Raw genomic sequence first — 26,399 nt, forward strand, 5'->3', positions numbered from 1 at the left:
AAGACACTGCCGAAGCTGGCTCGGCTTATTTTTGACTAAAAATTCAAACGGTATTCACGTGACCGCTGATTTTTCCTTCAAATTACAATGAAAATGCGGTGTTGCAAACACGGCCCTTCAGCGCCTCGGGGACGAAGATTTTTAAGGCTGAGTGGGTCAACTGGATCAAAATCCTAAAATGACCCAAAGGTGGCTGTTTATGCAAAGTTAGCCTTCCGGCGTCCCTTTCGGGAACATTCGGCTATTTATGACAAAACATCACCTCACTTATTCATGACTCTTTTTATCGTTTTTCAAATTAGAAAAGTCAATATTGCAAACACGACCTTTTAACGTTTCGGGGACGAAGATTATTAAGGCTATGTGGGTCAATTGGACCAAGTCTTAAAAAATAACCCAAAGGTGGCTGTTTATGCAAAGTCAGCCTTCCGGCGTCCCTTTCGGGAACATTCGGCTATGTCTTGATAAAACAGCGTCACCCGACTTCTTTATGAAAAAATTAAAATTTGACATATATATATTTTTTTGTTTATTATTATTATTTATTTGTTTTTTTGGCGTTTTAGCAAAAGGTGGGGTTGGACCCGATGAGGGTTGCCTACGTATCTCACGTCCGGTGAGAATCAAACCCGCGTAGTTCGGGCAATCAAGAATAAGTAGATGAACTAACTTTTTTTTTTTTTGCGAAAGAACTACTTTAAAAGAAGAAAGGAAGTATTTTTTTTGATTGATTTTATTTTTTATTTTTTAAAGAAAGACTTCTAAGATATATTTTTTTTTGAATTTTCGTTTTTTTTATTCTGAAGAAAAGAAGAAAATATTTTTCGGAATTTTACCTTTAATAAAAGAAATAATTCTCAAAATGTTTTTTGAATTTTGAATTTTCTTTTCAATTTTGAAAGAAGAATCAAAATATTTTTCGGATTTTTTTAATTATTATTATTATTATTATTATTATTATTTTTAAAAACAATTAGAAAGACTTTCTAAAGAAGTCCATAATGGAAAATATTTTTGGATTTTTTTTTTGTTTTTGAAAATTGGGGGTCTAAAAACCTTTCTAGACTTTTTGGCAAGACAAATATTTTTGCAACAAGTAAAGACATATATATATATATTTTTGAAAAAAATAAAAAAAACTTTTGGATTTATATATATATATATATATATATACATGTATATATACTTGCGACAAATAATGAAAGACTCTTTTCTTTTTTTTTTTCTTTTTTTTTAATTTGTTGCATTTTCATAAACAACTAAGTAATAATAAAAAAATATTTTTTAAAAAATAAGACTCTTTTTCATTTTCATTTTCATGGCAAAACAAACTATTTTCTTTTCTATTTTTTTTTTGAAAAACAAAACAGAACAATGATGATTTTTTTTTCTATTTTTCCTTTTAATAAAACAACTAATAAGACATTTTTCATTTTCTCAAAATATCGGCAGAGTTTTGACAGTATTTGGTTTTTTTTCAAAATAAACAATCAATTCCCTAACCGTTATTTTTCGATTTCACAATATTCATAATATTCAAACACCGGTCAACGAGACAAAATAAATGCACGGAAAACAAATAGGATGCATCAGGATGGTCTTTTCATATCAGGTTGCTAGTCCTAGACGGACCCAACCCCTGTGTTGAGTCCCCTAAGTCAAATGCAACGTGATGCAAATAAGCGTTCCTACTAGGGATCCGGCATGAAGTCACGTTATTCTATGTTCAAAAACCTGGGTCGGTGTTCTAGACAGTGTACCCGAGCGGACAACTCGAGTTGAGGAAGGAGCTCCTTTCCGGGAACCAAAAGGCCAGCCGGCTTAGAAACTTTCTGAGCCTCTTTTATTCAGGGTATGACACTAACAGAATAGGGAGTCTTAACCAGTAAGCACATCCCCGGAGATAAGAAGAGTAGGTTTCGGCACAGTTTATATGTACAGTTCAAATAATATCAAAGCAGTAAAAGCAACATTTAGCACATTAGGCTCAAACATGTAAAAATCAGATAAAACCAAATATAACAATTTATCTAAGCTCGAATTTCTAACCCTGAACCAGTGGTTCTGGGTCAATTATCCCCAGCAGAGTCGCCAGAGCTGTCACACCTCCTTTTTCCGCACCCGCGAGGGTGCAAGGGAGTTTTTTCCAATTAAAGGACAATCGAAACGGGATTGGTTTGTTTATTTCAGAGTCGCCACTTGGGAGTTTTAGGGTGTCCCAAGTCACCAATTTTAATCCCGAATCGAGGAAAAGAATGACTCCATATTACAGTCTGCGTACCAGAAATCCGGATAAGGAATTCTGTTAACCCGGGAGAAGGTGTTAGGCATTCCCGAATTCCGTGGTTCTAGCACGGTCGCTCAACTGTTATATTCGGCTTGATTATCTGATTTTATACAAATATGAACTTATGTGCAAATTTTAACTTTTTACCGCTTTCATAATTGTTATTATTATTTTCTACAAGGAATTGCAACGTTGTGAAAATATATCCCGAACCGCGTTACAATCAATGTACCCGTGGTCGTCGACACATTTTGACTCTATTGAGATTTGGATTTGGGTCACATCAATGTGCACCCGTGTTTAAGAAGGTTAAATTATTAAAGGTGCGCCTAAAGCAACTAGCGTATTGTTATTTTGGGAAGGCCGTAAAATTCGCTAAACGGCCTGTCCCGAATTCTAAGTATTTTAATATATACATTTAGAGGGCCCCGCAGCTTGTGCATTTTTGTTTGTCGAGGCTCGTCTCATTTTTATTTAAAAGGATAAACCTACAGTGACTATATTTTCCTATTAAGTTCGTCTCTAAAATAAAAGAAAATCTCTTAATTAATTACATGCTAAAAACGTAACTTATTAATTATTAGTTTACGGCTAATGCGAATGGAAAATTGCGACCGAGTTTGTACAAAGAAAAACTGCTTTCATTCTATATTCTATTATTCAATAATACTAAAACGTGAGATTGACACACCATAATATCAAAACAGATTAACTATTCTTTGATTAATTTAAACTAACATTATTAGATGAAGAAGTTATACATATGTGACATCGTTACTAATTTAATCAATCAACTACATTTTTATACAAAGAAAAGAAAATTATATTCAACCACAAATCTAAACAGGAGGAATTCAACAGGAACAAAGCCTGATTAATATTTCATTTTTGCTTCAAGCCGAGATTGTACAAATGTGTACCTGGAAACAGCAGTACAAGAACAAAAGAAGGAGAAGTCAGCAGCAGTAATAACACAGCAACAGCAGATTCAGCAACACCGCAAACCAGTACAGTAGGAATAGCAGAAAACCCAAGAGACTATAAACGACTCCAAATATAGAGAAGAAGTAAAAGGCAGGAAGGTTCTGACTATTTCAGATCTTAAGCGAGGCAATGAAGCAGTAACTATTCTTTTTCAACTTCAAAACTCTCCAAAATGAATTCTGCCCATGTATATTCAGTGTATCCAGAATGTATATCGGGTGTATACTTCTCACTCCGCCCCCTCTCTTTTTCTTCTCTCTATCTAGTTATTCCTCTTTTTTTCCACCCCTTCTTCCTAAATTTTCTCTTCTATTTATAGCAAAATTTTCGAAATTTTCAGATTTGTTTTTTTATTATTTTATTATTTTTTTAATTAAAAGAAATCCCACTTACAAATTGCTTTTATTTTTTTAGAAAAAGAAATCCCACCTTTATTTACTTTTATTTTTAAAATTCCAACTTTAATTACTTTATCTTATTTAAAATCCCACTTTTTATTTTTTTAAAAGAGAATCTCACTTTATTTAACTTTTCTTTAAAAAACAAACCACTATCTTTTCTTTTTCTTTTAAAAATGCTACTTTCAATTACTTTAAATTTTTTAAATTTTCAGATACCTTTATATTTATTTTTTAATTCCAACCTTATTTTACTTTTAAATTTTTTAAAACTTTTTACTTTTTTTAAATTTTCTACATTCTTTTACTTTTTTTTATTTTTTTATTTTTTATTTTTTTAAAATCATTTCCGAAATTACTATATATATATATATTTTTTAAAATAAAATAAATAAATAAAATAAAATATTTTCGGATTTTTTTTATATATAAAAAAACAAAAAATAAAACTATTAATAGTGATAATTCACTTTTTATTTTTTATTTTTTTGGTTTTGTTTTGTGTTGGACAAAAATGAAGAAGGGGTGTTGGGTTAATGGAGCGGACCGGATCGACCCGGTTTGAAACGGACCGGGTCATGGGGAAAGTTGGGCAATTATTTGGGCCTGTGGTTTGAAATTGAAGAAGTGGCCCAATCCGATTTTTCTTTGTATTTTTGTTCTCTTTTCTTCTTTTATTTTTCTAAAACTAAATTATAAAAGTACTTAAATTATTATTAAGAACTAAATTAAGTTATAAAAGCGCAAATTAACTTCCAATAACAATTAACGCACAATTAAGTAATAATTAAGCATAAAATTGTTCATTTGGACATTAAATGCTAAAAATGCAAAAGATGCCTATTTTTGTATTTTTTATTAATTTAACAAATAAACATGCATAGACAAACATACAAATAGTTACACAAAATATCACAAAAATTGCACACCAAGAAAAATTATTTTATTTTTGAATTTTTTGGGAGTAATTCTCATATAGGGCAAAAATCACGTGCTTACAGCTGCCCCTCTTTGCCCGAAGACACGAAGGGTTTTCGTGCAAAGATAAAGCGAGCGATTTTTGCCCATCCGAGTACTCCGTGTGAAGCATTTTTTGAAAAAGATTTGACCGAACCTTTGCTTCAAAGGTTTCCTACATATCCTGGGCTAAACAGGAATCAGGTCAATATAGAAGATCATTAATTAAAGCATCTGAAATGTCATTTAAGGACACAACCACTTTCAATTTAAGACTCACGGTCATGCTCGACACCAACGTATAGATACTCATCACCATGCATATACGTCGTACTCAACAAGAAGCAAGTAGCAAATATGACTCCACTCCTAATCCCTCAAGCTAAGGTTAGACCAAACACTTACCTCGATGCCTTGAACACCACTCAAGTCTCAATTATAGCTTTACCTCTTGATTCCACCACCAATCCGCTCGAATCTAGTCATAAGTTACTTAATTACATCAATAAATGCTACATGAGTCAACCCCAATGCATGAAAATAAGTTTTACAAGGTTTTACCCAAAAAGGTCAAAAATGTCTTCGGGCACACATGGTCGAAACTAGAGGTTCGGAACAAAACTCGATTACCCATTCCCCCACAAATCCAAATATATGGTTTGTTTTGAAATCGGACCTCAAATTGAGGTCCAAATCCCCAATTTTAGAAAACCTAGGTTCTACCCAAAACACCCAATTTCCCCATGAAAATCTTTGATTTGAAGTTGAAATCATGTTAAAAGATGTTAAGAAGTGAAGAAAATGAGTTAGAAATCACTTACCAATCGTTTTGGAGAAGAAAAGTTGTTTAGAAAATCGCCTTTTACGTTTTGGGGTTTTGAAAAGTGTAAAAATAACTGAAATTCACGTGAATTTATACCCCTCTGAAACTCCCTGTGCGGACCGCACAAAAAGGACCGCGGCCGCATAGGCCTCCCTGAAGACCTGCAGATCATAGCCCCGTGCGGACCGCACAAAGCCGACCGCGGCCGCATAGCATCCACCGCGGACTGCTCAAAGGCGACCGCGACCGCATGGATTTCTCGCGGACCGCGCAAGAAGATTCAGAGACCTGCAATATTTCCTGAACCTGCAACATCTGATCTTTTTAAGCCTAAGGCATCCCGGAACCTACTCGAAACTCACCCGAGCCCTCGAAACTCTAACTCAAGTATACTGACAACCTCAAAAACATTCTACGAACATATTCATGTAATCAAATCGCCAAAATAACATCATGAACATCGAATTAAACCTCAAGATCGATGAAATTTTCAAAAACTCCATCAAGTTCAAATTTAGGAATTCAAGTCCGAAACACGTCAAACGACGTCCGATTTTAACCATACTTTACAGAAACCTCTTAAATCACATATAAGACCTGTACCGGGGGCCGAAACCAAAATAGGGGCCCGATACTAACACGTTCTAATCAATTTTCATTTCAACTTTCCTTAACAATTTCAGAAAACAATTTTACTCAAAAATTCATTTCTCGGGCTTGGAACCTCAGAATTCGATTCCGGACACACGCACAAGTCCTATATTTTCCTACGGACCCTCCGGGACCGTTAAATCATGGGTTCGGGTTCGTTCGCCCAAAATGTTGACCAAAGTCAAATTTTATTCATTTTAACACCAAAATTTAGCATTTTTTTCACAGAATTTCATATTTAAGCTTTCCGGCTACGCTCTCGGACTGTGCATGCAAATCGAGGAAACTACAAATAAGGTTTGCAAGGCCTCGAAAGCACGGAATGGATAGGAAAACAGGTGATGACCCTTTGGGTCGTCACAGAATAACGTACATTTTAGAGTTTTATTGTTTAAAAATTATCAAGTGTATAAGCTATAAATCCCCTGCATTATCACTAAGCCTCAAATTACATATGAAGATATAATGCAGGGATAAGAATTCAATACTGAAATAAGGATTGCTTAAGGAAAGGGATATCAGTGTAAACTTTTGATGTTCTACCAACAATAAACTTAGAAAGAAAAAATTAGTAATCAAAAGCAAAACAAGATCCAATAGTGGTCAAGATGGCATTGTGAAGTACTCAAAGAAGGGCTGAAACAAAGAAAAAACCAGCAGTGGTGCGAATGACACAACAGAAAGTTCATAAAGTAAAAGGTGTTTTATTGACAGTACAAAGATAGGTGAATATAGTACCGACCTATAAGAAATCTGAATATTTATTGGTAACATACTAATCATCACTCAAGCAAATCTAAATATATCACAATATGCAAACACTGGAGAAATAGGTAAAATAGTATTCATTTAAATATTGAGTACTGGTAAACACAACTTTAATCCTTTTTATGGGGAAATACAGAGGTAGAGTTTCATTTCAATTGATGTCTAAAACAATTACAAATGCTAACTCTAGTTCTTTACTTCCCATGATCGAATGGTAGTATCCAGTTCAGTTGATGTGTAAAATAAATGCGGATACTTAATTCGATAGTAATGCCTAGAAATTTTAATTTCAAATTAAAAAAGTAGCAGCAAATATTGATTCATTCTAACATATAAAAAAAATCATTAAGTGCCAAATTTACCTTGCTGTAACTCATTGAAATTAATTGGTTAGATGAATTTCAAGGATTAGCTTTCTGCACCAAGCCACTCGACTAATTGATATTCACATCTGCAGACCAGGAAAGAATAAAAAGTTAATCACATGCATGCAAATAATGTACATATCAAAGAGGAAAGTGGACTGCATCTTGGTAAAATCAAAATGAAAGTGAAATAGCTTACATTAAAGAAACTCTAAAAATCATTTAGGAGCAAGGAAGTACTTCACACGGTTTTGGCCTTTTAAGTTATCCTCATTGTCTTTAGCCTAAGCCATTAGTTTCAACCCTTCTTTTTCAGACAAACTCTTAAGAACTTGCATACTTTGCTTTTGATGTCAAAGTTGCACGTCTATAGTAATTTTACAATAAAATTACTAAATTATCATATGATTTTAAACCATAATAGCATATATTTTTAAAACTGTACAAACAAATATATACACCACTATTTGACTTTAATGCAAAGCTTTGCATTCTCCAATTTGCATATAGTACAAAGGTGAACCAAAAAACTACTAAATAATTAATAGATAGAACTCATGAGAAAATTCTGTCTGAGAGTGATTGCTAATTTGATCTTGTAAATTGTATAATAATAAATTAAAAGCACTAAATATCATGAAAATAGGAGGACCAAATAAAAATAAAAGAAAGAGTGTTAGATAAAAGAGGAGTAAGAATGAATATGGAGGGCAATTGACTGGATCTTCTTCAGGTGCTCTTTAGCCATTAAGGACTTTTAGTACCAGCTTTAGTTTTACTCCAATTTTTCTCTTTTTATTTTGTAGTTTTCCTTCGGGTTTATGGCTAGACCAATTTATCAAGATTCAATAGGGTATTATGGAAAAATAGAATTTTAACCAGCTAGAAGAACTAATATATTTTTATTTAATTATTTGCTAATTTAAAAAAATTCATACAAATATCAATTTATTCATTATATATTGATAAATAGTAGATTAGAAATAAATATTTAGTTTTTATTCTTGTGCAGCAGTTAGATTAAGGAGTTGTTGTTATTTTATATAATTTAAATAGTTAAAAAAATTATATAAATAAAATCTAACGAAAAGATTTATATAAATAAAACCTTATGTCACTTTAAATTCTTAATAATATTAGCCACACAATTACAAAGGTGGATGGTGAGGAACATAAAACGAAAAAAAGAATTTATCTCAATGTACTTTGTTGTGCTAGTTTTAAAGCATCCAAAAACTTCTATTTAGAATCCACAACCTAAAATTGGGAGAAAGAAAACATATGAATCATACAATATCAAGTTAAGAAAATAAAAGGAGATGATAAATAGAAGCAAAAACACTAAAAACAATCGATGGTTAAGACTTCACCAACCCTAACAAAAATATCAAATTAATGATAAGGTAGAGTAAACGAATGCACCACAAAGTAAAAAGACACAAAATTTAACTCTTAAAAGAGATAATAATATTTTCAATGGTTCCCACCAAAGAACGCTAGTGCCACCGGAAAATATAAACATGCAAGAGATAAAAGTTCTTCTAAATAAACATCTTGATTGGGTATTCTAAATTTTAATATTATTTCAGCTCCTTTTTACTCTATAGTTTTGGTATTTAAGAATTCCATAAACAAACATATTAGGTTGATGAATTCATTAACCGTGAACTAAACCCTAGTGTCTCACAAAAAAATTGATACATTAACTGACATCTCTTAATGCTTTTTAATAGGGATATTAAACACGTTTCTTACTTATTCTCTTGTTATTTTTTCCTTTTGAACTAAAGAAATTTTGACCTCTTAAATATTTCCTATTTATTCTCCTATTAATGCTTCTTTTTTCTTCCCTTTTTTAACCTAAGACAGTTACTCTTTGTTGCAGATATTAATTGAAGAAGGAGTTCTCCACTTATTCTTTTCTTCTTTTTCTTTTTTGTTATACGGATATTTTTTCTCCAAAAAAAAAAGTACACTTGTATTTACAACTTTAGCCAACTTTAAATACACTTATGAAGAGTAAAAAAGACGAACGATATTTCGTTAAGGCCTATATATGTATATATATATATATATATATATATATATATATTGTATAAAGGGACCTTCAATAAAAACACACATATCAATTCATTGAAGGTTAAATACATTTAGCCAGATAAAAATCATATTTTATTCAACTGATACAAATAAACTATTTCATGTCAATAAAATACTTTTACTGACATGTCAATTTTAAATAAATCAAATAAAGAGAAAAAATGAAAGAAAATCTAAATGGGCAGGGCGGGGCAGGGGTTAATAAGGCAAGGCATGGCATGGCAGGGCTAAAATTTGGAAAAAGGCAAAACGAGGCAGAGCATGGCGGGTCAAAATCTTAGTGGGTCAAGGCTTGTTGTGATGACCCAAAGGTTATCTTATGTTTTAGAACTCGACTCCGTGTTTAAAGGCCTTCAAAACATCATTTTATTCTTCCTTGATTTGCGTGCGCAGTCCGAACGTATTTTCGGAAAGCTTTTATGTTGAAAGTTAATAAAAATAATAATATTTGCCTTTGAAAGTTGATTTAGTTGACTCCGGTCAACGTTTTGAGTAAACGGATCCGGACTCATATTTTGACAGTACCGGTGGGTCCGTATCGAAATATGGGACCTAGGCTATGCCCGAAATCAAATTCCGATGTCTCTAACTCGACAAATGAATTTTTGATGAAAATTGAAGTACTAGAAATTAAATGGTTGTAAGAAATTGGTTAATATTTGATCTTGTTGGTATCGGGCCCGTATTTTGGTTCTGGAGCTCGGTACATGTCTAAAATAATACTTATACCTTATTTGTGAAATTTGGTGAGAAACGGAACTCATTTGATGTGATTCGGACGTCCAGTTGTGGAAATAGGAATTTTAGAGTGTTCTTAAGAATTTCATATGATTTGGTGCTAAATTCGTAGTTCTAGGCATTATTTTGGCGATGTGATCGCACGAGTAAGTTCGTATGATAATTTAAGACTTGCGTGCATGTTTGGTTTGGAGGCCCGAGGGCTCGGGTGAGTTTCGGATAGGCTACGAGATGTTTTAGACTAAGAAATCTGGTGTGTTTTGCTGCAGTTGGTATTCTGGCATTTTGTGCTTCACGATCGCGAAGCCATTCTCACGACCGCGAAGTGTAAGCTGGGCTGGGGAAGGGTTTGTTCATCGCGAATGGGTAGCCATGATCGCGAACGCGGAGCACTTGGGGGTCTGCTATTCGCGAACACGACTGGCATCACGCGAACGCGTAGAGTAAATGGAGGTGGGCTGGGATCTGTAGGTTGTTCTTCACGAACGCGAGCCAAGGCTCGCGAACGCGATGGCCAGGGGGGACAAGCCATTGCGAACGCGATCTACCTTTTGTGAACGCGTAGGCCTTTGGGACGCTGCTTTCGCGATCGCGATAGGCCCTTCGCGAACGCGAAGAAGTTATGCCGAGTGATTTTAAAACAGACCAAAAACAGGAATTTCTTCAAAATTTCATATCTCTTTCACTAGAACTCGGCCTAGGGCGATTTTTGAAGGGGGAATTCAATACCAAATCATAGGTTTGTACTCCTTAACTCATTTCCTTCAATTTCTATCATCACCCATTAGATTCCTAGTCCTAAACCTTGTTCTTTCATGGTAGAATTAGGGATTTTTGGAAGAATTGGAGGGTTTTGCAAATTGGGGATTTAGACCTCGATTTGGGGTCGGATTCCGTAACTAATTACATATTTGGGCTCGGGAGTGAATGGGTGAATGGGTTTTGGTCCGAACCTCGAGTTTTGACCAAGCGAGTCCGGGGTCGATTTTTGACTTTTTAGGGAAAATTTTGGGAAACCTGAATTTATGTATTGAAATTGATTTTTTAGCAATATTTTGATGTTATTAAGTTAATTATGGCTAGATACGAGTGGTTTGGAGGTGGAATCTAGAGGAAAAGCGGTAATTGAGCAGTGAATGGCATATGGCTCGAGGTAAGTGTTGTGTCTAACTTTAACTCGAGGGATTAGGGACCCTTGACTTATTTGCTATGTGAAAATCCATGTGAGTGGCGTATAGGTGAGATGACGGGTACCTATGCGCCGCCAATTTATCTGTTTTGCCTATTTTCTTCCCGTTCTTAGTATATAGTCTTCCCTGCCTTAACTGCTACATGCTTTACTGGTATTTTCATGCTTAATTGCTACTTGTCAGACATTATTTTTCATTGTTGTAGCTACCCCGTAGTTTTATTGTCTAATATTATTTGCTTACGTTGGTTTGTCGATGTTTTATGGTATATTTTGGATCGGTTTCGCTGAGTAGCATTATTTGTGTGAAGTTTTATAATGTACAAGCTTTCCATTTCCTTTGGTTTGAGGTTTAAATAATGTGAAGAGTTTTGAGTTAAATTGTGAAATTTTTGTACTTATTGAGTAATTTATGTTGATATGTGGGATCGGGTTGCGCGCCACAACAGGAGAAATAAGGGTAATATATTGAGGAGAAATAAGGGTGAATTACTATTAAATGGTAGGATCGGATTGCACGCTGCAACAGGAGGAATAAGAGTGATATATTGAGAAGGAATATAGGTGACTTGCTATTATACGGTGGGATCGGGTTGCACACCGCAACAGGAGGAATAAGGGTGGATTGATATGGAGTAATAAGGGTAAATATTCATATTGATATTGATATATGGTGGGATCGGAATGCGCGCCATATCAATTTATGTGTCTATGTATCTTTCTTCTACTGTGTAAGTTATTCGGTAGCTTTGCATATCACTTAAGAATTGTTTATAACTGGATAGTGTCAAGACACTTGAGTTCTGTATTCATTTCTTGCAAGTTACTGCTTTATGTTATCCTGTCCTTCTTTCTGCTTTTATTACATACTGTATGCAGGTAATATTGTAATTGCCCCGCCGTAGCCTCGTCACTACCTCGTCGAGGTTAGACTCGGCACTTACTAGTACATGGGATCGGTTGTACTAATACTGCACTCTGCACTTTCTGTGCAGATTTTGGAGCAGGTAATGGCTGATCGAGAGGTCAGTTGCAGATAGTTTCAACTAGGAGACCCAAGGTAGTCCTGCTGGCGACTGCATGCCTTGGCGCCCCCTTCTACATCTCTACATTACCGTTTTCTTTATTTCCAAAATAGTTATAATTTCTTTCAGACTGATATTTGTAGAAAAGCATAGTGTGTTCGTGAATTGTGACACCAGATCTCTGGGTAGAAGTATTATGTAAACGAAACCGATATCTATACATCTTACATTTATTTCGCTTCATTTTGCATGTTTAGTGATGATTATTAAAAATGGAAAGAAATGGCTAAATAACCTCTAGTGTTGGCTTGTCTGACAAGTGTGATGTTAGACGCTATCACGGTTCCGACGGTGAGAAATTCGGGTCGTGACACTTGTCCCTCCGCCTCAATTGCCATCTCTACCTATGTTCCTACTCGGAGGCACTTATAAAGGACAATTAATCTCCACATAAAATCTAGCATTAGTTCGTCACATAAAAATCAACATTAAGTTGTATAATGTATGGTTGTTATTTTTTGTTTTCCTCATAAACTATATGTGAGATAAAAATATTAGAATTAATTGATGCATAACTTATTCCTAACCAATCGATCCACATCTTTGTCATTATATATATAGAGCTTTAGTATTCCCTCCAATCCAAAATAAGTGATTTTTTGGTTGTTTTCACACACATTAAGAAATTCATCTTTTAACATTAATTAGCAATGAAATTGACCATATTAATCTTTATTATCTCTTTACATAAACACTCCTACCACATACTTCAACATTAATTACTCCAAGGGCAATGTAGGAAACAAATAATTAATTCATTCTTGAAATCTGGAAAAATCACTTATTTTGAACCGCGGGAAAAAAACCAAAAAATTACTTATTTTGGACCGGAGGGAGTATTGAATTAGAGACTTTTATTAATGAATTAGAAAGAAAGTATATCTTGCTTCCTTTACCAATATCACATATCTTACTGTCCCCACACGCAAAACAAATGAGAACATTGGTTTTGAAGCTGGTTTTGCCCTAAATACATGCAAAGGAGATTAGTCAAATTTTAGTGGTCAATAGTGTATTTATGTAAAAGTAAAAGTTGTTATTTTTCCCTTAGAAAACCAGTTTCCTTAGTCTAAATCCACCATAAATATAATGGCGTTTGAACTTTAAACTTCTACCGAGTACTGATAGCCTGATACATAGGGATTAGAGTCATTATATTATTGGATAGAGATAAAATCACAGCATTAACTACGGTCTAAACACAATACTGTAGCATTTATTCTAAAATAATTGACTAGTTGTAAGTCTTCCCCTATGTATTCGCATTGGCATGTGACCATTTTTCGTAACCTGAGCTTCCTCATTTGCTTCCAAATCTCAGATCTCTAATCTTTTACATAATTGTACACACTATATATTTTATTTAGCAACTCTTTCCCTGTCCTTTTTACTATATAATATGCATATTAAACCATCCTGGAACCTTCACTTCACAGTTCATAGGCAGTGGCATTTTTGTAGTCACTTAAATAGGTGATAGTGATACTGATATCAATAGATGTCAGCCCACACTAGCAGCCTGGCATTGACAGTAAGTTCCCAACATTTATTAGAATACATTGCAAATAGTCCCGTTCTTATCAATATATTATCGAAGGTGAGCTTTGGCGTAACTGGTAAAGCTGTTGTCATGTGATCAGGAAGTCACGGGTTCGAGCCGTGGAAACAGCCTCTTGCAGAAATGCAGGGTAAGGCTGCGTAGAATAGATCATTGTGGTCCAGCCCTTTCTCGGACCCTGAGCCTTGGCTTAACTAGTAAAGTTGTTGTCATATGACCACGAGGTCACGGATTCGAAACATGGAAACATGATCTCCTTGTAGAAATGTAGGGTAAGGCTGCGTACAATAGATCATTGTGGTCCAGCCCTTCCTCGGACCCTGAGCCTTGGCGTAACTGGTAATGTTGTTGATATGTTACCGGGAGGTCACGGGTTCGAAACGTGGAAACAACCTCTTGCAGAAATGCAAGGTAAGCCTGCGTATAATAGATCATTGTGGTCCGGCACTTCCTCGGACCCTGAGCCTTGGCGTAACTGGTAAAGTTGTTGTCATGTGACCAAGAGGTCACGCGTTCGAGACGTGGAAACGGCCTCTTGCAGAAATGCAGGGTAAGGCTGCATGCAATAGATCATTGTGGTCCGGCCCTTCCCCGGGCCCTGCACATAACGGGGGGCTTAGTGCAACGGGTTGCCCTTTTTTTTAATCAATATATTACTAGTCAACTAGTAGTCCATCTTTGTATTCACCTTTGCCATGCTTGCAACATGACTTGGCAGCCCATAATAGTAAGTGTAGTATTATATATGGTTCAATGTTTTTCATAGTTTCATCTTGTAGCTGATCATATGTGCTGCTATTGCCAGAATATTGCAACATTCAATGCCTATATAGGATGTTACTAGTTGAGATCAATCCCATTCAAGAACAATGGGGTGTGCAGTTTCTGTCTACGCGGTTGGAAAAAAGAAGAAGAAGAACATCATTCCTGAAGTCAGCATTTTCGTCCCTTCAATGCGCGTTCCTGTTCAATGTGATCTCCAGAGGACACTTAAGGGTGTGATTCCGAAGGATCTTGTTGATAGACTAACTTCTATAAGGAATCAGATTGTTTTGATCGCGCAAGATACAGGTATGCACTAACAATGGAAACTCTGCTTATGCTTGAATATCACTTGTATCCTATCTTTTGATTAATTTCATTGTATACGTTCGCTAGATGTTTCTGCTATCGATGAATTACAACAAGCTCTCGAGGAGTATTTGTCTCTTCTTGTTGGCCTCACTAAAAAAGGTCTGCACCCTTTTCAAATTTGTGCACTTTATAGTTTGGCTGGGGGTCTATCGAAACAGCCTCTCTACTTTCTAGGTATGGGTAAGATCTGCGTACACAGTATCCTACCCAGACTCCACTTGTGGGATTATACTGGATTTTTTGTTGTTGTTGTTGTATAGTTTGTTACTCATACAATTTTGGTGCTAATCGATGATCATGTCATTTTACAGAATTTGGGCTTCAAGACTTGATTGGATTTAAGTGGAGAAACTTAGAAGATGGGCAAGAGGTTCAATATTTTTTTATCAATTCTTGAATTTCTGTATCTGTTGAGTGGTTGTCATTTGTTGACAAGCTTTATGATCTTTTATTAGCAGGAAATGTCGGTAGCAAACTCCTGGTTTGAATTACTGTCTGTTCTCCACATGATGGCAATGTTAACATTAGTAGAGGCAAATATGAAGTTAATACCAAAAGACAGTGCTATGACTGAACGTGTTGTATCCGGAGGTATTGTAGTTATTAATGTTAATCTTAACCTTAAAATGTGATCAGCGATGATCAACAATGTTTCCTTTTCAGATTGCATGAGGGATGCTGTTGATTTGCTGCTAAAAACAGCAGGTTATTTGGATTTCTGTGTTCAAGATGTTCTTGTCCACCTACCACCTGATGTTAAGTATGTAAATATATGTTCAGCTTTTCTGTCTTATTTTTACACACACACACACACACACACACACACATATATATATATATATATATATATATATATATATATATATATATATATATATATATATATATATCTTTGTCATATTTATTAGGTTATCCTAACTTGACCAGGAACAGATTGCCTAAAGATTTGCATCGGAGTATTCTTGAAGCCACATCAAACCAAGCACTAGCCCAGGTATATGTTACTCGTCGATTAATTGGAATACAAGTTTTGTTTCCTTATACACAATAAAATCCATTGACTGATTCTTGACACTGCTTGATCGATATCTCAGGGAACTGAAATTCAATTAGGTTTGGCTCTTGAAAGTCAGAATGCAACTTTATCAGTGAAGAGGAGGCTGGCATGTGAAGCAGTAAGCTACTATGGACAGGTACTTTAAACTGTGTTTTCTCTTTATTAATGCTGATTTATTTGCTAGATATTCCTTCCCCCCCCCCCCCCCAAAAAAAAAAAAAAAACATACTCTAAGTCAACTTGACAATTCCTGCTTGTTCATTATACCACCTCCTGCTTCCTGAATAACAAGACTGGGAAATCTGAAACACCAGGATTGAGGCTTATATATAGTGCAAGTCTGAGGATTGAAGTTGTTTCCTCGATGTTTTGTACTCTGTTTATATAGTGAATTGCTCATCTCTGCTGTAGACGTAGGTCAAATTGACCGAACCACGTTAAATATTTGTCTCTTTTGGTATATTTCTCTTTTATTGTCTGATGTATCGTCATTCAAAGTTTGCTTTACTATCTTCCGTCAAAGTTTGCGTCACAGTTTTGACTGTTCACTCCATCAATTGCACATCACCAATGTTAATCTTGGACTTCTTTCTTTCTTTTTTTTGGCTCTTTCAGGCTCTTTGCTGCTTGTCTGGAAATAATAATTTCAATGGAACAGCGAAAAAGCATATATTATTCATCAAATGGAAGTATCTTGAAGCAAAGGTTTCTTTTTTTTTTTTGTACCAAACTTGTTAATTTCTTGTTAATTTTTTTTTCATGTTATTTTACTTTTCTTGCTCATATATGTTAATGGCATAATCAGGCTGCAGCTTACTACTACCATGGTATAATCGTCGACAAGGGCACAGAACCTTCATCCCACGTTAGTGCACTGTGTTGTTTCCTCGCAGCAGAAGAATTACTTACAGAAAGCAAAAAGGCTTCATTAAGTTTTTGCCTTGCAGAACCTGTGACAAGGTTTGTATCTCTCTTCTTTTTTACATTGCAAACAAAGAAAAGTTGTTGTCATGAGCCGTGAAAATAGTCTCTTGCAGAAATACAGGTAAGACTGCGTACAATAGAGCTTTGTAGTCCGGCCCTTCCCCGGACCCCGCGCATAGCGGATGCTCAGTGCACCGGGCTGTCCTTTTAAACAAAGAACATTCCTACTTTGTTATGAAGTTACAAACTATTATACTAAACTTTCCTTGTTGTCTTACTTATGTTTGTCTATCTGCGACAGAACTCCTCCACCATGGGGTGTTATGAAACATTTAAACAAAAAAGTTCCCGAAACGGCTACCAGAAAGTCTCAGATGTATGGCTACCTTTTGGATCAAGAAAAGTAAGGCTTACATCTTACACATTGATGAAATTTTGTTGTTATGCCTGAAAATTTAAACACTTACATTTATATATGATGATTTTGTAAGCAGAGGTCGAGCATTGCCAGATCTTCCTGAATTTCAGTTGTCGCTCAAACCTGACGAATATACATTGCCAGAAACAGATTCAACATGGAATAGTGAAATACCTGGACAAAGCCTCAAAGAACATCTCAAAGATTGTGAAGATGGGGTGGAAACTGAATAACACAATGGACATTTTGAAATATTTGTACATTTTAACTATAGAAGTGTATTCGTCCAACATAGGAGTATTTGTGTAAACTACTTTTTATCTCGCTTTTAACATTTTATTTTATTAATATAAAGAGATTCTTTAGGTTGCATCTGATTGCTGCTGCTTCCCAGAAGGTAACAATGGGGAAAAGATTGACACTTACTTATTCAAAAAGTCATTTTAAAGAATCCAATGAAGCAATCACAGTCACACTTACTGAATTCAACTCTGCTTTTTAATTAATGGAGCTTCGTTTTAGGTCAATCCAATCACTAAACAAGGATATATTGACAAATGAAGGTTCCAATTTTTGTTACTGATGCAAATTATTAATGTGCCCTTTTCTTTCTAATAAAATAAAAATTACGTTATCTACAGTTTAATTTAACATGTTATAGCAGGTAATATAGAGGTTGTGAGTTCGAGTCACCTCAAGAGCAAGATGAGGAGTTCTTGGAGGGAGGTATACCGAGGGTTTATCGGAAACAACCTCTCTATCCTAGGATAAGGGTAAGATTTGCTTACACACTACCCTTCTCAGACCCCGTTAGTGGAATTATAATGGGTTTTTGTTGTTTGTCGTATAGCAGGTAATATGTATGATAAGTGTAAAAGTTAAACTAATTACCTTTAATTAGGTCGTCATGCACTAACAAAAAGTAATATTCTACTATAATTAGGATTTAAGAGAACTTCCTCGTCACTTTCTTCCAAAAACGCTAACAAAAAAGTAATAATATTCTACTATCTCAACTTATAGCCTGTGTCGCCGATTTTCTTTTGAGGCAAAATGATTTCTTTTTTTTTTAATATTAAGGTGTTTGGCCAAGATTTTAAAGAAAAAATATTTTTGAGGATAAATAAAAGCAGTTTTGGAGAAGCAGAAAAAGTAGTTTTTCTTCGAAAGTACTTTTTTTAAAAGCATTTTTGAGAAAAATACACTTAAAAGCAATTTTTTAAAGCTTGGCGAAACACTAATTGCTGCTCAGAAGTGTTTTAAATTAATTAGTCAAACACAAACTGCTTCTCACCAAAAATACTAAAATACTTTTGAGAAGAAAAAATACGTAAAAATTGCACGGAATGCCTTATTTGGTCGCCCTCATTTAACCTATACCCATTTTTTTTAAAACTTTTAATTTGTACCCACTATTTAAAAAACTTCAGCCCCTTTCTCCTCCTCCTTGCTTTGCAACTCTCTCGAATCATATACAGGAGAATCTCAGCTAAGAACCTTAGGACGTTCTTCCCATGCAGTGATACTATATAAATGCACACTTTCTTCCTGATCTCTCCATACCAATCTCCTTTTACTAGTTTTCTCAGCGCAAACCCTATTCTCTTTTTTCTCTAATTTTCATATAAAATTTTGGTTTTTAGTTTAAAGCATATTGTGGAAGTCAACCCCTTTCGGTAACGATTACAATATCTTTTGCTTTTTCTCTTTCGAACTTTCTTTGCACAGGTTATAACCTGCAACTTATCCATCATATTTCTTTTCATAGGTTTGCACGCTATAGCTTATCATCGATCTTTCTACCTTTTTTTTGTTTACTTTTTTCAACCTTTTCAAGTTTGCTGAATATTTCTGGAATCCGAGATCATCTGTATATTTAGGTGAATGTACTTGCAACATCAAAGTTGATCAACCGCGAAACACCAAAACAGTAGTGATTCCCTCAGACTTCAGCTCTAGAGCTGAAGTTTCCCAATTACAACACAAAAACTTTAACTCTAGAGCTCAAGTTTCCCAATTACAACACAAAAACTTCAACTCTAGAGCTGAAGTTCGACAGTTACAAAACAAAAACTTCAGCTCTAGAGTTGAACTTCAAGTCCGACTACTAGAATGCTGAAGTTTTGCGTGATTGCCTTTGCTACTTCAGCCCCGTGTACTGAATATGCGAAAAAGCGCAATTTTTTTTGCAAAGCGGACACAAGTTAAAATGTGACACAAAAAGCGGGTATAGATGCAAATGCCCCAAAAATACTTCTCAAAATAAGGTAATTTTTGTCACTTGGCCAAACGGGCTATTAAGTGGGCTGTTTGGAATTAATTAACATACAGCAAAGTTTACCCTAAAGCATTTCAATAATCAAACGAAAGGTAAGCTTTCTTTGTCATCAAGTACTGTTTATCAAAAGCGATGAATTCGAATATGTACCAAACAATTTAAATCCCACATAGAATTCTCACAGTACATTACTGTTTTGTCTTTTAATTACTCAGTGAAGCATTATGAGGAAGAACATAATCCTTATAGATAAAGGAAAAAAGAACAAGAGCAAACAAAACTACAAAAGCCAAAAGGCAAAGGGTCATAATACTGAGAACTTAATTTTATAGATAGAACTAAACTACACTAGCTAATCTACTGAGACTATATCTAGTAGAGTATTCTGTATATTACATTATCATTATCTTAAACTTAACAGCCTAAGCTACTAAAAAAAATTAAGAAAAGCAGAACAAGAGCAAAAGGGCCTCTTTTCTAGTTCAATACAAAATGGTACTCCATTTTTTAGCCCTATAGTAATTCTGGTTTAATAAGTTGGTCTCTGAACATGGTGAATAATAAATATAGACTCAAGATCTGGTGGATTAAAATATTCCCTAGCACCATCATAATTACATACTGATACCGGCCGGCGTTTCACCGGAGCCGGCGGGCATGGAAGTTTTTCCGGTATCCTTGAATTTCTTGCCGTTGGAGTTGTTGAACACTCTTCTTCATCTTCACACTCTTCTCTATTGGGCTTTTTTGTGGCTATTGATTTCAGTTTTGGCCGAAGGGCTATTCCTGCAATTACCCACATTTTGCTTTCTTCTTTCCTTCTATCCACTTGGTGTTTCTTTGAAGATCCCATTTCTAACCCAAAAAACACAAAACAAATCTTATTTCTAAAAAAAAAATGTAATGAACTTAAGAAAATGGCTATTAAAGGAATGAAACAAAAGGGTTGTCTTTCTTGTTTTAAGAATCCAAAAGAAAAGAAAAAGGGGCTAAATGTAAAGATTTTGAATGGAAGAAAAAGAAGAGATGGCGGCAAAATGGAGGGCAGTGTTTATAGAGAAAATAGAGAAACCTAATTTGCTTAAACTAATATGCTAGTAATTGTATAAACCATAAGGCTATAAAGAGGAGTTGATAAGAATAAGAAAATTGTGAAAGATTTTTTGGGATGCCCGTAGTATTTCGGGCAATGGTCAGCTAAAACCCAGTCGAAAATTTAGATTTTGGCGCCAGAATTTGGTGTCTGCAAGGCAACGGCTCTCTTTCCCGCCTAAAACTTTTCGTTTTTCCAATTTACCCCTCTTTCCTATTCATTATTTCTTGAATTTTTTTGCCTTCCCATTTCTTGGATTCCATTCGGAGGCGGATTCAAGATTTCAAGAGAACGGGTGCACCATTGTGAAAAGGTAGATCTAGAATCACGTGTTTAACTTTAGTCTTTAACTATGAACTTACTACAGTTTTGAAATTATAGATTTAAAATTATATTCTTTTTAAATTTTTACTGTATTCATGTATATATGTATGCTTTGTGCCGAAAACAAGAACATCCGAATTGGAATTTGAACCGCCAATTTTATTCTTAGAGGTGCACTCAATAATTATTGTACCATAGGAGTCTTTAAGCATGTACATATATTTAAGTAATTTTGAAAAAATATACATATTATTATATATGGTTTAGGAAGAGGAGTATGGGTTCACGTGAACCCATCCCCTAAGGCCTAGATACGCCCCTGATTCCAGTAAGGCCAAAATACATAGGTTTTGGAATGAGCCTATAACCATATTGGATAATTTGAGTATATTTAATTTTATTTTCATATGAATAATAAAAAATAATCAATTGAACTTATTTAATAATATATGTATAAAAATATTAGGCATGTAAAACATTAGAATTTTGAGATTTGAGAAGTATCTATATGTATCAACCAATTTAAGTCAGCTATAGAATACTTCTTTCAGTTTGTCGTTTGTTTGAACATTATTTTTGTTATATGCGAAGAAATATAAGTGAGTAAATTTTTGTGTAGGTGGCAAATGTATATATTTAAGTAAATTAATGCATTATATAAACATAACATACATATTTTATACATAATCAGCATATTTTTTTGTATATTTAACCTGTTAAAAGCCTGATTGAGTAATTGAAACATACAAGAAGAAAAAACCTAAATAACTGTTCACTCAACCGCTTAAACTAAAAATAGTCGGAGGATATATAATATATATATATATGATCCATATATAATATATGTATAATTATATATAATTAGTATATAATCTATGTGTATCGGCTAGGAAAAGTAAATAGTAAATTTAGCCGGCTATTTATGTAAGAATCCCCTGATACAATCACTAGTGGGACTGGCTCCCGGGCCCTGGCCCATGTTTTAATCCATCAATAAGACCCTGTTCTCGAACCCATTTAAGCATCAGACAGTAGAGTCAGATTGTTACAAGAAGGAAAGGTCCATTTATTTGCCACTCTAAGAAAAAGTCCATTTATCCGAAAAGTCCATTCTAGTCACACTAAAAAGCCAATATCTCATTCATTAGACAAATTCATTATCCAAAAAATTAAAAAATTAAGAAGGAAGACTTTCCCACGAGCTTATGAATTGTTTAATGATTGATCATACAATGTGCTTGGGCGATATGATTTTTCAGACCCAGCATTAAAATCATTGCCAAAATTTTTAAGATAATGAGTGTAATATCCTGAAATAGACCTGTGGTGAATCCAAATGCTAAGTTCGAGAAGATTTTTTAGGTCGAACCTTATATACAACAACAAACAACAATAACGACCCAGTATAATCCCACAAGTGGAGTCTGGGGAGGGTAATATGTACGCAGACCTTACCCCTACCCCGAAGGGTAGAGAGGCTGTTTCCAGGAGACCCTCGGCTCAAAAAAAGCAACAGGAGCCGATATATTAGTACCATAAAAATGCATAATAAAATAACAGCAATATAAGAGATATGAAATACAGAATACGAAATACGAAATAGATGGCTGGTATAGTAAAACTAGCAGGTAAAGCCCTGCATCAATAGACGACCAATGACATTCTTAGTCTAACTCCTAACTGGCTAGTCTCACTCTATTGTGCTGTAGAAATATTCACAAGTTTCCCCTAACCTACAACCTTAATGCTCGACCTCCATAATTCCCTGTCAAGGGTCATGTCCTCAGTAATCCTAAGTCGCGCCATGTCCTGTCTGATCACCTCTCCCCAATACTTCTTAGGTCGTCCTCTACCTCTCCGCGTGCCCACTACAGCCAGTCGCTCACACCTCCTCACCGGTGCATCAGTGCTCCTCCTCTGAATGTGCCCGAACCATCTGAGTCTTACTTCCCGCATCTTGTCCTCCATGGGGGCCACACCCACCTTCTCTCGAATATCTTCATTCCTAATCTTATCCATCCTTGTATGCCCGCACATCCACCTCAACATCCTCATCTCTGCTACTTTCATCTTCTGGATGTGTGAGTTCTTTACCGGCCAACATTCAGTTCCATATAACATGGCAGGCCTAACCACTGCTCTATAAAACTTACCTTTTAGTAACGGTGGCACTTTCTTGTCACACAAGACTCCCGACGCTAACCTCCACTTCATCCACCCCACCCCTATACGGTGTGTGACATCCTCGTCAATCTCCCCGATCCCCTGAATAACCGATCCAAGGTACTTGAAACTACCTCTCTTGGGAATGACTTGAGAGTCAAGCCTCACTTCAACTCCCGCTTCCGTCGGCTCAACTCCAAATTTGCACTCGAGGTATTCCGTCTTCGTCCTACTCAACTTGAAACCTTTAGACTCAAGAGCATGTCTCCAAATCTCTAGCCTCTCGTTGACGCCGCCTCTTGTCTCGTCAATTAGAATAATGTCATCAGCAAATAGCATGCACCATGGAACCTCCCCTTGAATATGATGAGTCAGTGCATCCATCACCAGGGCAAATAGGAATGGGCTGAGCGCAGACCCTTGGTGCAATGAAATCTACAAAGGATACATATACAGAGTTTATGAGAAGTAATCAAATGCTACCTTTTTCAGCAGTTGCTATGAATAATAAGTAGCTCTCTTTAGCATTTCATTAGCTAAATTTATTCTCAGTAAACAATTTCAATGAATTTATTTGATGCCCATGTCCTGACCACATTAGAAACCTTATTTTCCTCAACCTGCAACCTTCTCAACTTTGGTGAATTCAACACAAATAACTCAACAGCCTGTGCCTCAATCCCACAACAATACATTACATCAACACTTTCTAATTTCTTGCAACACTTAGCCAATGAAACTATAGCTAAATTTGTCAACTTGTTGCAACCCCTTAACTTCAATTCATTCAAATTGTTACAAGACACAACCATTGATATCAGTTCTTTATCAATTAACATGTCATTAAAAGACAAGTCCAATTTCCTTAATTTCTTCAAATCCTGTCCTAATGTATTCAACAAACCAGATTCTCTTTCCACTACATCACAATTTATCAAAGCCAATTCTTCAAGTCCATTAGCCATAGCATTTCCAAGAATCTTTAGCCCTTCACCAGTAACAAGACAACAACTTTGTAACCTTAAACTCCTCAAAAACCCTAAATTTTCAGCAGCAGCTATGAAATGACTATTATCAAGATCAAGAGGCAATCTTAAATCAAGCTTCTGTAAATTAGTATAACATTTGCTTTGACTCAAGAAATGAAGTAACCCCTCTTTACTACCACCATCATATATCAACAAAGAATTCAACATACCACAATTCTCAGCTAGTTTCAACAAAACCCCATCAACAATTGCTCTACAAGTTCTTAATTCCACTGTTTCAAGACCCTCCAAATATTCAAGAAATGCTAAAAAAGAACTTTGATCACCAACACTTTCACAGCTTTTCAGCTTTAAATTTCTCACCTTTTTGCAATTTCTCCATAAAAAATTAACACCCTTATCCCTTGCTTTAATTCCAGACAACAAAAGACTTTCCAAATTCAACTCAGAATCACAAGAACCAGAAAAGTCAACAAAATCCAATTCCCTTGAATCCCCAGCTGAGTAAACAGATAATTCTTTAAGAGATTTATTAAAAGAAGCCAACCACATGAAATTCAAAGGTCTAAAAAGAGTAACAGTAAGAGAAACAAGATTAGGACAAGAAGCAGAAAGAGAAACAAGAGAAAAATGAGAAAGAGGACCAGATAAGAATTTAAGGTACTTGAGATTAGGACAAGATGAAGAGATTGAAAACAGTAAATGATCGGAAGAATCTAAGGTGCTTGTAATAGTAACAGAGACAGTAGATAAATATGGGTAAAAACGAAGAAAAGAGGTAAAAAGAGGAATAAAAGGGGGTTCAATGAAACTGAGAGAAAGAGAAGTAGTTGAAGAGCGAAGAAGATAAAGCCACCGCTTACAGACTAAAGAAACGGCGGCGGAGGACGGCGGTGGAAGGCGGCGGAATATTTCTTGAAGAAGTTCATCACATAGAATTGTATCCATTCTGTACTTTGCAATTTGCAGACACAAAAAATCAACTGATTTCTATAGTTTTAGCTGTGAGATGGCTTTATTTACCTACCACTCGTTATTTTTTATTTTTTTATATTTTTAAAATTAGCTTTCATTTGCTTTTGGTTGTGATGTATTTTTCTGGTTATAATTTTCTTCCCTATCTTTTGTTTTTTCTTTTTTGTTTCTTTTTTTAAGGACTTAAAAAAGGGAGCAGTTCTCTGACGCGGAAGACACGAACAATGCCAAGTTATTGCAGTGAAGCAAATGCATTTCTCATTATTCACTTCTGGATTTAATTTGCTTAATATATATAGCAGGAGCTTTATGCATTGGGCAGTCCTTTTTTTATACGAATTTTATCTTCTCATTTTGTTTTAACTTGTTGTAGTACGTTACTTGTCTCATTGCGAATAAGTATTGTAGTTTTTTTTTTTTTTAAAGAACGTGATAGTATAATTTTTTTATATTTGTATACTGTATATAATAAGTGAAACCCTTCTCCTACTCATTATATCACTTAGGACCAAAGTGAGTAATTTCAATTTTCAATAGCGAAAAAGGAAACTAATTGAAAAGTGATAAATGCATCTCTTGATACTTAATTGGAACACAAAAGTGAGAACAAAGTAAATTGAAACCTACTTAAATTCTTCTGCACTACTACTCCATCTTAGCTGAAGTAGTTAACTATTAATTATTCTACAGAAATAAAAGTTTGAATTGACAGAAAATTAAAATTTAAAAGATTATTTAAAAATGAATTTGGCGAAAATGAAAAACAAAAAGTTCACGAATTAGGCTGTGCTTAGATTAAAAAAGCATAACAAAAATAGAAAGGCGCGTGCAATATGCTAAGCGATGACGGGAACTACACCTACTATTTATTTGTTTGCATCGAATTTGTCTCCATCTTTTATCGCCCACCACGTTTGCTACGTTGGCACGTTTGTTAGACCGTTCATTTTTTGTATCTAAGTACTCCGTTCGTTTCACTTTACGTGAATTTATTTTTTTTGGTTCGTTCCAAAAAGAATGATCCCTTTTTAATTTGAAAATAATTTTGGTTAAACATACAATTTTACCCCTAGCGAAAAGCTTTTATAACCACACAAATACTCTGGAGCCCTTTTTGAATTGTTTAGGACCACAAATTCCA

The 26,399-nt window shown here is 34.9% G+C and overlaps 3 protein-coding genes across 7 annotated transcripts; 1 reads left to right on the forward strand and 2 right to left on the reverse strand.

Moving 5' to 3' along the window:
• The first annotated feature begins 13,791 nt into the window (after positions 1-13,791).
• LOC104225142 (uncharacterized) lies at positions 13,792-17,808 on the forward strand. 5 transcript variants are annotated; one of them, XM_070167366.1, is made up of 12 exons: positions 13,792-13,876; positions 14,709-14,974; positions 15,062-15,136; positions 15,349-15,407; positions 15,493-15,628; positions 15,701-15,797; positions 15,965-16,031; positions 16,132-16,230; positions 16,710-16,799; positions 16,900-17,054; positions 17,320-17,421; positions 17,513-17,808. In XM_070167366.1, exons 2-12 carry the CDS (start codon positions 14,773-14,775, stop codon positions 17,667-17,669), a joined length of 1,239 nt encoding a protein of 412 aa, XP_070023467.1. In that variant the 5' UTR covers positions 13,792-13,876; positions 14,709-14,772; the 3' UTR covers positions 17,670-17,808. The 5 variants fall into 5 exon arrangements, with proteins under 5 accessions (XP_070023467.1, XP_070023468.1, XP_070023469.1 ...); XM_070167367.1 differs by lacking the exon at positions 13,792-13,876 and adding an exon at positions 13,937-14,630; XM_070167368.1 differs by lacking the exon at positions 13,792-13,876 and having other exon boundaries at positions 14,664-14,974; positions 15,971-16,031.
• A 2,435-nt stretch (positions 17,809-20,243) lies between these two features.
• LOC104225146 (cyclin-dependent protein kinase inhibitor SMR6-like) lies at positions 20,244-20,567 on the reverse strand. The gene has a single exon (XM_009776918.1). The coding sequence runs from the start codon at positions 20,565-20,567 to the stop codon at positions 20,244-20,246; it is 324 nt and encodes a 107-aa protein (XP_009775220.1).
• Positions 20,568-23,726: 3,159 nt separating this feature from the next.
• On the reverse strand, positions 23,727-25,268 carry LOC104225143 (F-box/LRR-repeat protein 4). The gene has a single exon (XM_009776917.2). It carries the CDS (start codon positions 25,229-25,231, stop codon positions 23,843-23,845), a length of 1,389 nt encoding a protein of 462 aa, XP_009775219.1. The 5' UTR covers positions 25,232-25,268; the 3' UTR covers positions 23,727-23,842.
• Positions 25,269-26,399: the final 1,131 nt, after the last annotated feature.

Source organism: Nicotiana sylvestris, chromosome 2 (genome assembly GCF_000393655.2).
Source record: "Nicotiana sylvestris chromosome 2, ASM39365v2, whole genome shotgun sequence".
In the NCBI taxonomy this organism is placed as follows: Eukaryota; Viridiplantae; Streptophyta; class Magnoliopsida; order Solanales; family Solanaceae; genus Nicotiana; species Nicotiana sylvestris.

Coding starts and splice junctions, on each gene's coding strand:
- LOC104225142 (XM_070167366.1), top strand. CDS start 14,773: ATGGGGTGTGCAGTTTCTGTCTACGCGGTTGGAAAAAAGAAGAAGAAG. Junction 15,137..15,348: donor TGTTGGCCTCACTAAAAAAG/GTCTGCACCCTT, acceptor GTCATTTTACAG/AATTTGGGCTTCAAGACTTG. Junction 15,798..15,964: donor CACCTACCACCTGATGTTAA/GTATGTAAATAT, acceptor TAACTTGACCAG/GAACAGATTGCCTAAAGATT.
- LOC104225143 (XM_009776917.2), bottom strand. CDS start 25,231: ATGGATACAATTCTATGTGATGAACTTCTTCAAGAAATATTCCGCCGC.
- LOC104225146 (XM_009776918.1), bottom strand. CDS start 20,567: ATGGGATCTTCAAAGAAACACCAAGTGGATAGAAGGAAAGAAGAAAGC.